Genomic DNA, 14,488 nt, shown 5'->3' on the forward strand with positions numbered 1-14,488 from the left:
AGGCTATTCAATGCTGAAAATATTAAGCAATCTGGACTGGTAGCTGAGTGCTGAACACAACAATCTACTTTACTGACTAATCCAGGGGCATTTCTAGATTACCAGACTAAGTTATTGCCATTATTAAAGAATCTCGGATTGTTTAATGTCTTTAATAAGGTTGAATGTTTCTAGCTGGTTTTGAAGTTCTATACCTAGAGATTTATCACTGGCTTTGTTGGGTGAAAATAAATTCACATCTAATCTGTGGTAAAGTAAAAGGTGCAGTTTATTAAAACAGAGCCCTGGGAGAAGGGTCTCTGACCCCGCGGTCTATGCGAGCACCTTCTCCCCGATCAACAAAATTCACAAGCTTATATACAATACAAGACTGGAGCAGACCGATAGCCGTTACTACATTACTTATTCCTTAGCCAATCCGGCTCCGTGGCAACTTTCAAAAACAACCTAATTATAACTTTACATCGTTAGCTAAGCCCCTTCTTTTAGTTCTGTCTTTTATCTAAGTTTGTCCAGTTATCTGGACAGTAGGGTCCATTTTTGCTGTATCATGGCTTCGGCCGATCTGAGTCAGTGACTCGTGATTGGACATGGCTCAAAGGTTAATCAAATATACCCTGCATACACCCGCGTGACAGTTGCTACTTCGTAACCCGATTGTGCTGCAAATTTTAACCTTGTTATTGCAGTTTCTCATATCTCCACATGCTTAATCACTTTTGTAGTTCAGTTTCTGACCATCTTGTTCCATTTGTGTTTTTTTAAAACTAGTCTCAACTGAAACTAGGTTGTCATGCTGTGTCGCTCGACTGCAACATTCAGCTGGTTCAAATCCCAACCCTTCAGCTTCAAATCAAGTTATACTGAAAAGGAGATTGTGCATTTAGTGCGATTGAGAGTATCTTGAGCACTTTTTATTATTGAATTGGGGCGGGAGGTCTTATGGCATAAAACACATTACAATTTCTTTTAAGTTTATATTATGCTCAATGAAGCATATTAGCAACATATAGTAAGGGATCATTTTATCTGAAATGGCAACAAAGCATCAATTTTCAAGCTTTCAATAAATATTAAAAAGATATAATGCATTGGATAAAAAATAATACCCTTCCATTATCTCTTTATTGCCATTGGCTAATGATATAAAGAATTTTATCTTTTCATTTTAGTAGTTTCTGAGGAGTAATTAATCTGTGGGCCTTTGGGAGTTGATCATCTGCTTCCTCTTGGTTACAGAAACCAAATAAATGTTCACGATGAGTGTTAATTATATGAATCTTGAGGAAAAAATAAAACTTCCAATTAGCAGTTTATAATTTTACTAATTTTTAATCCTTTTTTTCAGAAAACATAATGTTCTATTTAAGCTTTTTAAGAGAGAATTACATTTTAAATATTTGAGTTATGTTGGAAAATGTTCTGGGCTAGCAGTTTCTGATCTGGGTAGCAAGCAGTGAGAATGATGATGCTTCAAAGAAATTAAGCTGTCACAAATAATAGCATAGTTCATATTTATTTTAAATTTATGCTGTGAACCGGCTAATGAAATCAGCATCAGAAAAATGTTCATAACCTCTCAGCACAAGATAAATTTTCCTTAATCAAAAAAAATCTAGGTGGAAAAGTGCTTCAGTATAAACAAAGTGCATTTTCAGAATGATGAATGTAAATATAATGTAAAATCACTTGCAGCCTAGTGATAATGTAAGATTGTTCAGGAGGGGAAAGATATTTGGGAACATTCTTTCGCCTGAGAGTGCAATGCTATTAAGTGGAAAGGAAGGCTGGGGAGGTACTTTCTGTTTAAAGTGCTTCCCTGAAGCGCTCAAAACAAAAATGCATAGAACACTATTTACTATCATCTAAAAAAAAATTTAGTCAATTTAACATAGTTTTCAGGCTGATTGCGACTGGCATTTGGATTTCTGCTTTTTTTCTGAGCCATAGATTACAAGGATGGTCTGCATTCATCCTGTGGGTCATAAACTGTAATTTAAGTGGCTCTGAAGGGGAGTAGAGACCTGAGGTGCCATCCACATAAGCCTGAAAATAGCCATTGACTTCAATTAATAGCCTGCGGGGTTAGTCCCAAGGCGCTCCGATGACAGAAATAATACTACCGGCTGCAGTGCCCAGCTGACTCATCTGTGCCTGCAGGAGCACTGGGACTATTTTGTTATATGGAGTATTTGATTAGCTGTATCTGTACTTCTAACATTCAGTTCCATTCTTAGCCAGATATTTATGCAGCTCTTTTTAAAGGATTTAACGTAACAATAAACTACTTTTACTGAGAGTCTGCCCTTCACATCTGCTTCCCTTTAGGGAAAGAAAAATTCTTCTAATCTCTAGTCTTGTTTATAGCTTGTTATTTTTATTCCCAAGCCGTCCAATCTGTGATCACAAAATTAAATAACCTGTAAACATGCATCTGTCATTTAAATTGTTTAAAACCTTAAGATTAGCCTGTAATGTAAATAAAATCAAGCTCTGTTGATTTCCTATGGGCGGGTTGTTCAGAAGGATATATTTTTGTGCACTGGTAATGAGTTCAAGTGAAGATTGTCATATCAGTCATCAATTTGTCAGAAAAATCACAGATTACGTGGGGGAAAACTGGGATAAACTCAGCCTAACATTTTCAGTATTATTATTTCCAAAAATAATAATCTATTGGAACTACCCACTCCAATCTGGAGAAACCATGGGCTAAGTGCACCAATATATAAGCAATGCAGTGTTCAAATGCAGCATCGGTACAAACTTTTGGCAGCCCTCATTGTTCTGGGCAATTGAGATACCACTGCAATGACATCTGTAACTTCTTGCATCATGGTGTTGACATCTGTCCTGTATTTTAATTTTTGCACATCTGTGCTGCTTCACTGTGACTGTAGTGCAAATGAGGTTCAAATTCTAGTAGATACTTGAAGAAAAGCATACCAAGGTTTCTCAGGGCACCAGTTTAAACAAGGTGGTTGGCCTTCATTTATCATTAACTAACTCAGCAGGAATTCACAGTTAAGGAGAAATGTGATGCGGAAGGTTCTGTGTTGAACTATAAATTTCAAGGATAATATGTAAAATATTAAAAATGTTACGACATGATTGTTTCTATTCATTTTGGAACTGAGATGAAATTATGAACTTCCCATAATCAACCTAAGGTTGCAAAAATACTACCTAAATCAATAAATGTTTTTCTAGCAGACTTTATCTGCATTTAGGTTCCATGTTCTTCTCAAATACACTTTTGTTTATTTAGAGACAATTAGGCACAGATGGAATGTTTTCTCCCACTGAAAATAAAGCTGTTGTGCCCAGGGCAGGCTTTTGCTGCTCTCTTGTACTAGTTATTTTCAACAATGTGCATTCTCAGTGTTAAGGAAATACTTTTAGACTCTTCACATCCTAATTGGATTTTGAATAGAAGCCAAAAACAATGCAGCAGGTCATAAAGGATATGGCACAAAGCAAAAGTACAGTTTGGGTAATAAATCTAATACTATGTACCAGGCACAGAAGTATTCACTTATTTACGATTACATCTAAATGTAGACAGTTAGCAAAAAGTGACTGTTGCCCACAGCCATTGCACTTTAAAAAGTAATTAATTAAGTAAAAGCACTTTGAGGCATTTGCACATGTAAAGTGTTATATAATTGCAAGTATTATAACAAAAACAAATACAAATGATGCAGAAAAATGTTTTCTTTTTTCTGTTTCATTTAATAGAAATATTACATAGTAAGCGTTAATTAAAACACAATTGACTATATTGGATCATTTGACTCTATAGCAAAACTTTGCAATTCTATTGCAAACTTATCTTTTTTTGTCTTTCAGAACACGAGAAGCACAGACTCTGCAAAAGTGCAGATTACATGAATTTGCACTTCAAAGTGAAGTGGTTGTATAATGAGTATGTACAAGACTTGCCAGCTTTCAAGAATTCAGTTCCAGAGTACCCTGCGTAAGTGCTCCTCTAATCCATCAGAAATGTGTTTCCCAGTGTGGTCAGCATTAGGGTAGAATTGCTGTGAAAAACCTTACTTAGATGGTACTAAAATTTCATTAATTAAGGCACTTTTATATTGGTGCTTGGACTCCAGGAGAGCAATGCTCAAGTGAAAACGTGCAACTTCCTCTTCCTTTGGTACTTCACCTGTGTGCCTCAGATTCTCACTCCAACCTCCACTCTCAGGACCTATAAAAAAATAGTCCCAGGCATTGTCGAAACCAGAGTTTCCCTTATTTATATTGTAAGTGTGCTGGCAACAGAGGTGCTGCAATTCTGCTACTGATGGTACACTACAAAAGTACCTTTACATGAGAATAATTCAGTGGAGTTTCGGGTCTAATGTAGCATCATTTACCCACAGTTACTAGCAGGAAAACAGACATAGCTTAAATAATTGTTTAACAAGTCCTCTGTCGTCAGGAACAAGAAACAGCTGAGAAATATTTACATGTAAGTATAGATGAAAAGGAAAACTGAAAGCGGGAAATCTGAATAGCAATAGAAAATGCTAGAACTACACAGCAGTTCAATCAATATCTGAAAGAAAAAAACAGATTATCACAACATTGTGAACGAGACCCTTCCTCAAACTCCCAATGTAAAGAAAGCCACAGTTCCTCTTTCGTCTGAAAACTTGGTTTACCCTTTTATTGGCAAAAATGTGATAGAATTTACTTTATGTTTGACTGCCTTGCAGCAGCAAAGTTATTTGGACTCAGGTTCTAACATAAGTCATTGTGTGGGCTAGCATAACACTTTCTTTATTATAAATGTATGAAGAAAGCAAATATATCAGACCGGGGGTAAAAAAAAAATCCTCCAGATTTGCTAAAGGTGCCCTGCCATGCTGATTTACTGAACTTACATTTGCTAATGTTTGACAAGTTCACTACCAGTTGCCAGTAGAGAATTCCAAATGCTATTTAGAAATTGCTAATCAAATTGTACAAGTTCAGAATTAAAAATGCTGCCAAATCCTACAATGAAAACATTGTAAATCAGCAAATAACAATTGTACAAAAATAATGATGCTTTTCAAGATAAAATCTTTAACCTCTTGGGGCACATTGTTCTTTATGTGTAATTACAGAAAATTATTTTACTAAACTGCCATTATAAACCAGTAACAGGTTACTAAAATAATTTTTCTTTAATTTTGCACGTAGGAAAAATACCCTTTAATTCTTGGTGTTTCTTCATCAGAATGAAAATACATGGAGGACTTTTTTTTAAAAAAAATCATTAGATAACTTTAAATTAATAATTATTCTATGTTTTACATAGTTCTGTAATTCTACTTTTATGTTAAGCGTGTCATTTTTAAGACTAACTTTTTGTCATTTAATGTGCAAATAAACCTATAAACTGACCAAAGATATGACAGCTGTCATCACTACCTTGAATGAAAGAATAGAGTTGGAGTGATGACAAAACAAAACCACACTCTATGCAGCAGTCAGCAGATTTTACAGCATACTCCACCCACCAGTTAGGTCATTAACATCAAAGATATTGTTATACATCTTTCAACAGCTTTTGGTCACTGTCTGCTGCTTATGAGATAATAGGAATGGGGATCAGGCAGCCATGAATCATTTGTTGCTTTATGACAGAGTAAAAACACTGTGGAAGACATAAAACAGGCTTGCAGAGTGGGTGGATAAATGAAATTCAATATGGTGAAGTGTGAAGTGGTTAATTTTGGTAGGAAGAATAAGGAGGCCACTTATTCCTTGGAATTTAAGAAACTAAATGGGGTAGAGAAGTGAAGAAATTTGGGTATACAGATACAATAATCACTAAAAGTAGCAACACAAGTTGATACAGTCATAAAGAATGCAAGCAAAGTACTGGGGTTAATTTCTAGAATGCAAAAGCAATGGGTGGATAATTTTAAATTTATACAGAACCTTGATTAGACCACACTTAGAGTACTGTTTGCATGCTACAAAAAGGATATTGAAGCACCAGAGAAAGTACAGAGAAGATTTACAAGGATATTACCAGAATTGAGAGGATGCAACTATCAGGAAAGATTGAGGATGCTGAGGCTCTTTTCCGTGGAAGAGAAGACTATGAGGAGACCTGATAGAGAGCTTTAAAATCATGAAGGGGTTCAAGAGGTAGATTTGGAGAAACTGTGGGTGAGTCCAGAACAAGCAGGCATTAATATAAGATAGCCACTAACAGATCAAATATAGGAGGAATTTCTTTGCACGGAGAGTGGTTGTTGTTGTTTTTGTATCCATACTCTTTCCTAAGAGAATAGTGATGATGTGGAGATGCCGGTGATGGACTGGGGTGGACAAATGTAAGGAATCTTACAACACCAGGTTATAGTCCAACAGTTTTATTTGAAAATCACAAGCTTGTAAGATTCCTTACATAAGAGAATAGTGTGAAGTGGAAGGATTCGCAGGCTGATTAACAGTTCACCAGGCCGCAAGGTAAGCGCTCGTTCCGCGGCCAATTATATACCAGCTGATAGGGTGGTTAGTCCTATATGATTGGAGGGTTATGGGCTCCCACAACCCATAGGATGAGCGGATGGCACCTACACCCACTGGACAAGAGTATCCCACTGGATGTCAACCCAGAATTTAGACCCAGAGCTCCGGTCTCCGCTTGTCTGGAACGGGGTTCGAACCCTGCACCTTCTGACACAGTGGCGGGTATGGAGAGTGGTGAGAATGGGGAATTCACTGATCTATGGAATGGTTGAACCAGATAATATTGATGCATTTAAGGGGAGGCTTGATGCAAACATGAAGGAGAAGGAAATCGAGGGATAGAGGGGGCAGGGTGGGAAGAGATAATTAGACTGGGAGGAGGCTTGTGTCGAGTATAAATATTGGCACAGACCAATTCGCCAAATGGCCTGTTTCTGTGCTGTAAATTCTATGTAATTCTCTCTGGCTGAACCATCTTCAGGAGCATGTCAACCCATGCTCTACCAGTAGGTAATAAAACTTGCTACCGTAACTGCAGAATATACTACTAGCCATAAATAATAGGAGATGCAATGTCCTACCCATTGGAAGGCAAGGCAAAAATGCCGGTTTGCTCTCGTGCTCGTTTTAGCTTTAACGGATCAAAATAAACCTGGAAAACTTATTGTGAAATCAGCAGGTAATATTGCCCAGTGAAAAATCCAGGCCAGATGTTCTCTTTATCTCTTTCTCTGCTGTTCTATATTAGGTTATGGATATTTTCAATTTAAATAGTTTTGTTCTTCATCTGTTTTGATGAATCTTGCATGAAATATTGTTAATCTGTCTTTCTCTTTTGGATGCTGACTGACCCACCATGTGTGACCAGCATTTTCTGTTTTTATTTTTCTTTATCAGGCCCCCTTTTAGTAATTTCAGTTTGAAATCTTTTAGATGAAGCAATTAAACACTGCAAAACGCAATCATTTCCTCTTTTAATAATTTAACTGAAATGAGCTGAATCTTTTGATTTTAATGAGTAGAATGAATTTCCAATCATTATATTGATCTGTTTCCTTGAAGTAATTTGTTCTTTCCTCTTATCAATGCACAGCTGATTATGAACTATATTGATTGTCAATGAAGTGCATCACATATTTCCAAAGTGTAAAAAGTATTAAAATATGAAACTTTTTTTTCCACAGCTGGTTTGAACCATTTGTTATACAGTGGTTAGATGAGAATGAAGAGGTATCCAGAGACTTCCTGCATGGAGCATTGGAACGAGACAAGAAGGATGGTGTAAGATAATTTGCATCTACTATTGCATGAACCGATCGCTGCATTTGAATGTACAGAGAAATTGGTTTTATTTATTTTACTTAGGGGCGATACTGATTCGGTAGCAGATATATGTATATCTGATCAAATACCCACAAGCAGTAGTTTGTCCACATCTTGGCCTAGAAATGGCTGTGGCAGTTTCATGACGTGGGATCTGGGGAGAGGTGGAACTTCCGCCTACCACACAAATGTGCCCTTCATGCCATCCCAAATGCTGGGGCCAGGGGTATTAACATATTTTCAATGGGCACCCATGCTATTTTCGACTTTACTGGGTGCCCACCTTAGTAGTGGGGGGCGGGGGGTGGACAAATAATGCTGCAGCACTTTGCCAAAGTAGCCCAGCTGTGCCACCCGAGATTACTGAAAACATTTTGAAAGCCTCAATAGTAATGTTTGCTACTTGCCCAATGGCAATCGATCACCATTGGCAAACCAGATAATGGGCCCCACTTCCATCAGGATCTGCACAGCTGCTTAATGCAGGTTTACATAACACTGCGGACAAGGGATGCAAAACTGTTGGAAATTTTGGCAGTCCTGCTTCTTCCTGTGATATCCCGACAGAAGCTCACTTCCAGTGGAATTTTACTGGATCCAGAAAAAGGAGACCCAGGATAACTGGGCCTTGCTCCAAATTCCTCCCCTGCCTGCCCAGATAGTGGTGGCTTTGTATCACCAGGGCCCAGGTATCTTGGGACTTTTGTTCTTGCTTGTAAGTAGGGGAAAAAAATTATCTTAAGTTAATGTTCTGTATACCATATATCAATAATGCTGAGATATTTCTCATTTAAAAATTTCCTTTCAAAAATTCAAATTAACTAATTTTTCTGCAGTGTAGATTAAGTTATTGACATCTGCCATGAGCTCCTACCATTATTTGGATGACAGTTAAAAAATATTGCTGATTTTATACAAAAATCCATCTCCCAAAACACCCTCCCGCTAGCAGTCATATAATCTCATGGGAGAATCAAAATACCAGAGGGGGGATACTTTAGGCCAAGTTAGGCATACATGAGATCCATATGAGATTACACGCTACCAGATATACACACAGTGAACATCTGCAATAAAAGCACAATTAGCAATGCTGTTCTGAGTTACCAGATTTCTGCTGCATTTGGGCTCAGTGGTCTAGGCTAGAAAGGGAAAATGCCAACAGGTTTCCCCTTCTTGATTGCTATCCTGCTGGAAAGTGAATGTCAGGAGAAAATGGGATCAAGTTGAGCAACAGCGGTTGAATTATCTGCTGACACAAAGGGGGTTAAATTCAATAACCCCCGAACCAACCCGGTCATTCCGATGGAGGCAGCACATGAGATTTGTGCTGCCTGCTCACTTACCTGATTCCACCACAGCCAGGCTTATCTGCATTGTTCAGTGACTTCTCACCAGCAGGGGGGACCCAGATATTGCGTGAGTGGCTCGCACCTCTTAAAGGCAGCCTGCACCTCTTAAAGGCAGCCTGCACCTCTTAAAGGCAGCCTGCACCTCTTAAAGGCAGCCTGCACCTCTTACTTGCAAAAAATAAGATTTGGGTCCGCACGGAGATCAGACATCGCACATGTAAAACACAGATGCAGGTCCCGTCCCTATGTTTACAAACTGTTGTAGTATGTTAAAACATTGAATAAAGGTTACGCACTACTAAATCCCACATCCTCCAATCTGCACGCCAGACCTCACCAATATGTCTATCTGAATTTGTACCAGGCGTGCGAGAGAGCGTGCACCAAGGTTCTCTGATGATGCACTAGAGGCCTTGGTGCAAGAGGTGGATAGCAGGAGGGGCATCCCATATCTGCAGGGAGGCAAGAGGCCCTCCAGACATATGCTCCCGAGGCAGTAGGGAACAAAATCAATGCCAGGTGCTTGGCACCACGAACATGGATGCAGTGCAGGAAGAAGTTCAATGCTTTGACACGAGTGGTCATGGTGAGTGAGGTCAACTGTCAAGTGGCATCTCCTACCAACTGCACCACTAGCCACATCCACTGCTCCACGCATTACACCCCACATCACCCACCCACCAGCAAACTCTTTCCATTAGTACTCAACTCTTCCTATCAGATGCTTCCTCTCATCCTGACACATCACCACTGTTGCAAGCCACACATCCACAACTCACAGGTCACACACACTGGCAGCTATTCAACCGTGACAGGCACATCACCCAACATCCTGCGGGACACTCACTGAGACACGTCCCGTTTTCTTGCAGGAGAAGGTGACGTATAACAGGAGACAGCAAGTGGCAGTGGCATTTAGCCCCTCGAGCCTATTCCGCCATTCATTGAGATCATGGTTGGTCTGTGACCTAATTCCATATTGTTTAGGCAATTTAGATTTATCAGAATTGCTAATACTTAAAGTTAGTAAATTCAAATAGCTCTGTCACATTTATTTATGTAATAATGTGACAAGGAATCCAAGAGTCCCTCAGTAGAAAATGCAATGTAATCATTCCATGTGTTGTATAGATTAGAAGGGTCTACATCAATACCCTCAATTGCTGTACTTATTGATTAAATATATTTTTTAAAGTACTGTTTGATCTTTCATGGTAACTGCTTATGCACAAAATGTATCAGTTTATAATAACACATCAGAAGAAATTAATTATTGTAGTCAGGAACTCACTGACTTTTAAAATGCATTTAATAAATGGATTCTTTTAAAATTTAGTGAGTAATGTAATTATAAAATGCAAGTGGTAAATAAGTTAAATACTGTAAATATGCATTCAGTAACTAAATTACATATTAAATGCAATCAAATTAACTGTGAAATTCAGTGAGGAAGATAAATTTAGTGAATAACTAATTATGAAATTAAATTCTGATGTAAATAATCAATAATATGTGTTTAGTAACTGATGGTGGTTCCTGATACTTTGTTTCAGAGGCATAAATATTGTATGGAATGTAGTACTTTGAGTAGCAACCCCATTCATCTTCAGTATCAAAGCATTATCTTAAATTTAGATCTGAAATGTAGACTATGGGCACGATTTTAATAAGGCGGCGGAATGGCGGTGGGTGGGGGGGGTTAAATGGGCACGCGGCAACCGCGAATAATAAAACCTTAACATTCCCCATGCGATCGCAACTTAACTGGTGGCCGTTAATCTTGTTTCTGGGTTTGCCGTCCGAAAGCTGCGCAGCGGGCGGACTGCGCACCTGCATGACAGGCTGTCAGCTGCAGCGTCTAGATTTAAAAGGCCATTGCTGCAATGGGTTTTCCTGGAGGAAGGAGCAAGAAGACACTGGAGCAGCAATGGAGCAAGGCTGCTCCAAGATTCAGCGATGCCTCACTTGAGGTGCTGCTGGCCGGGGTGGGGAGGAGGAGGAGGAGGAGGAGGAGGAGGGAACTATTTTACCTGGCTGACAGGAGGAAGTGCCCTGCCTCTGCCACCAAGAAGGCCGGGCTCGAGGTGGCAGAGGAAGTCACTAGCAGACAAACATATCCCGCACTTGGATCCAGTGCAGGAATTGTTTCAATGACCTAACCAGGTCAGCAGAAGTGAGTACACTTACTGATTCTCCTGCATTCCGTGTTGCACATCACCGCACCCCCCCACCAACACCTCTCATCACTCTGCACTGCCAAGTCTATTCCATCACATCCGTCCTCACACCCAATTCAGGCTCATCCTCAACTTACCTGCCCTTCCTGAGCCCTTCCTCACCTCCCCATTTGTGACCCCACCACTACCGCTCACCCCAATCCTGGTCCAGTGTGATGGTCAGCCTCACCCAAAACAGTGCATTCATCGGCTGACCACTTCACCATCACTCATTCACACACGTCTGTACTTTCTCCCCTTCTAGGAGAAGAGAACGCAAAATGCACGCGGGAGGTCGAGGACTGGAGGGGGGCCACAACAATCAGTGGTCCTCACAGAGGCGGAGGAGGAGGTGCTGGAGATCAGCCGCACCCTCGAGTGCCTGTCTGTCGGGGACGCCGAGATTGGCAGCCCTCACCCATCTGGTGACGCAACTTTAACATTCATCACACACAACATGAGTTGATGTTAACCATGATTGGCATGTTGAACACCTACATATGCTCATCGCAACATGACAGATCCGTGATGATGCTTAATATTGCCTTCTGTTCTCTTACAGGCCCTTCAACAACCGCAGTGACGGGAAAGGGCAGTTCCTCAGAGGAGCTCCAGGCCTCTGAGGGCGCACCACATATCTTAGCGAGCCATCTACCAGTGCAGATACTCACACTTCGGAGGGTCCTAGTAGTCAGTTAGTTGGGTTGGCATCTGGTGAGCACGAGCAGACACTGGTGGCAGGGGCAGCTGTGGAGAGTCCGCGTCGGTGGGCGCACTCCTCTCCAGGCTCTGCTCAGCTGGACACAGAATGTACGAATCTTGATAGCTGCCAGGGAATCTGGCACAAACGTGAAGGAATCTTTTGCAGTGGTCACAAACAAGCTGAGCATAGATGGAGCGATAACCCTTTCTGTTGCTGAACAGTCCTGGCTTGTGTGGAGGTGCTTGGATTCCAAATGAGTGCAACCGATTGCACCCTGTACCGTAGGAAACTAGCCACAGAGTGGAATCTCACTGCCCTCTCCATCTGGCTGAGGTCGTCCATGGGGAAGTTGACGTAGTGCAAGGCCCTGAGAAACAAGCCGTCGGTGACCTGCCTTATGCTCTTGTGGGCAGACAACTGAGAGACCCCAGCGATGGCACCGGTGGCACCCTGGAATGATCCAGAGGCGGAGAAGTTGAGGGCAGTGGTCGCTTTAACGGCAACGGGTAATGAGATGCCACCAGGCCCAGCTGGGAGCAGCTTGGCATGAAGGAGGCTGCAGATGTCTGCGACCTTCTGGCAACTCACTCTCAGCCTCCGTAGGCACTGCTCCTCAGAGAGATCCAGGAAGCTGAGCCGTGGCCTGTAGACCCTCTGACGAGGGTAGTGCCTACTGCGACGTTGTTCCCTTTGTTGTTCCCCTCTGTGCTCTTGTGCAGGCGCCTATGGCGCAGCACTGTGTTCAGGAGCTATAAGTGGCGGAAGTGCACCATCGTGCCTGGCAAGGATGGTGATGTTCCTCGTCCTCAAACGTACTAGTGAATGCAGCCATCGCGCCCCCCCCCCCAATCCTGATGGTGTCAGTTTGAGGGGGTCCGAAAAGTTGGTAAATATGTGTAAACAGAACAATTCTGAGTGTAAACCAAGAATTTTCAGTCTAAACACAAAGATCTCCCAGCCAAAAATTTGTCTGAGAGAACTGAGTGCCCTGTTGCAATAACTCACCTTTTATCCCCATCTGTCAAACAGAGATTTTAATGTCCAATGGGTGCCGGCTGCAACCTGCTGACTTTCCCATGCCATGTCTCACACAGCACGGGAAACACGTTGAGGCAGCGTTGAAATCGCTTGCCTTCATTGTTAATTGCATTTATGGATTTTTTAACTACTTTAAATAGTTGAATTACTGCTTTAAATATTGTCAAAGCCAGCAGGACTTCCAGGTTCGGGAACGGCGCGTGCACCCAGATGGCTCTGGGTCGTGCGCATTCTTTGGCTTGTTGGAGCCGGGATTTTTGCCTGGTCCTCAAAAACCCGATTTTATTTGCCCCCAATGCATCCGCAGATTTCTTTTAAAATCGTGCCCCATATCTCAGGTTCCGTTACCTCTGAACATGTTGCGGCCAGTAATGTATTCTTTCCATGGGACAAAAGTATAATGGTGACCCAGGGATGAGACAGCAGCAGATCAAGTGTCAAGGCTTAGAAGATGCCAGATCAGTGGGGGAGGACCTAGACGGTGGGGGAATAGGTTTAAGTCTGGTCTCGGGAAGTGGCAGATTAGAAGTCTTCACTCGAGTGGCAGATCAGGGGTCAGGATTGAGTGGGAGATTGGGAGTTAGATATTTTAAGGGTCAGAATGACAACCTGGACTGTTCCAGCCCACTTTAAGCGCGTTCAGAATCGCAGTCAAGGTGCAAAAGACCTCTGGCTCGATTTTAAAAGTAAAAAATAGGTGGGTTAGGGCCTGGGGGGGGGGGCATTGAAAATTGCCCCCATTTCAGACCAGCCTCCAACCTGCCCTTTCACCGGGGTGGGACAAGGGGCGGGCGGCCAACCCGCTCCCAGGAGGCGTGTCGGGCGGCCAACCCGCTCCCAGGAGGCGTGTCGGGCCTTAAAATCTTTCAAGGAGGCTTCAGGCCTCCATTTTTAACTAATTCCCGATTTGAACCCCGGGATTCCCGGGCCTTCTATTTTACGCCTCGTGAAAGGAGGCGAGAAGGCCCAAGGCTGCAGGTAAGTGCCTAGAAAATCACAGCTTGTGGGCCCGGAGGAGCAGGAGTGCTTCCCCCATGCCCAACAAACCTACCTGCACCGACCTCCCCCAACTTCCCCCAATCGCGGACCCTTGTGACTGACCCCCGATCCCATTCCCCATGACTAGCGACCCCCGGGTCCACCTATGCCCCTTGCCCACCCATGCCCACCTGTGCCCCTTGTCCACATGCACCCCTTGCCCACCTAGGCCCCCACCCCCCCCACCCCAATGCAAAAAAAGATTTACCTGCAGACATCCTCTGCCTGGCTGGTTTCCCGACTGTTCGAGACCAGCCTGTCAATCAGCCGGTCAGTCAGATGGGGAAACGACAAAAAAAAATAAAATACGTCCTTATGTCAAAATCATAAGAACGTCCGGGAAA

General features: G+C 42.1%; 1 protein-coding gene across 1 annotated transcript in view; it reads left to right on the forward strand.

Annotated features, from left to right (window-relative positions):
• Positions 1–14,488, forward strand: part of unc13a (unc-13 homolog A (C. elegans)) — a 340,969-nt gene that overhangs the window by 260,862 nt on the left and 65,619 nt on the right. The window contains exons 29-30 of the mRNA XM_067968623.1: positions 3,850–3,976; positions 7,659–7,755. Of these exons, the coding sequence (XP_067824724.1) occupies positions 3,850–3,976; positions 7,659–7,755 (224 nt within the window). The remainder of the gene's footprint in view (positions 1–3,849; positions 3,977–7,658; positions 7,756–14,488) is intronic.

This window comes from Heptranchias perlo, chromosome 29 (assembly GCF_035084215.1).
Source record: "Heptranchias perlo isolate sHepPer1 chromosome 29, sHepPer1.hap1, whole genome shotgun sequence".
Classification (NCBI taxonomy): Eukaryota; Metazoa; Chordata; class Chondrichthyes; order Hexanchiformes; family Hexanchidae; genus Heptranchias; species Heptranchias perlo.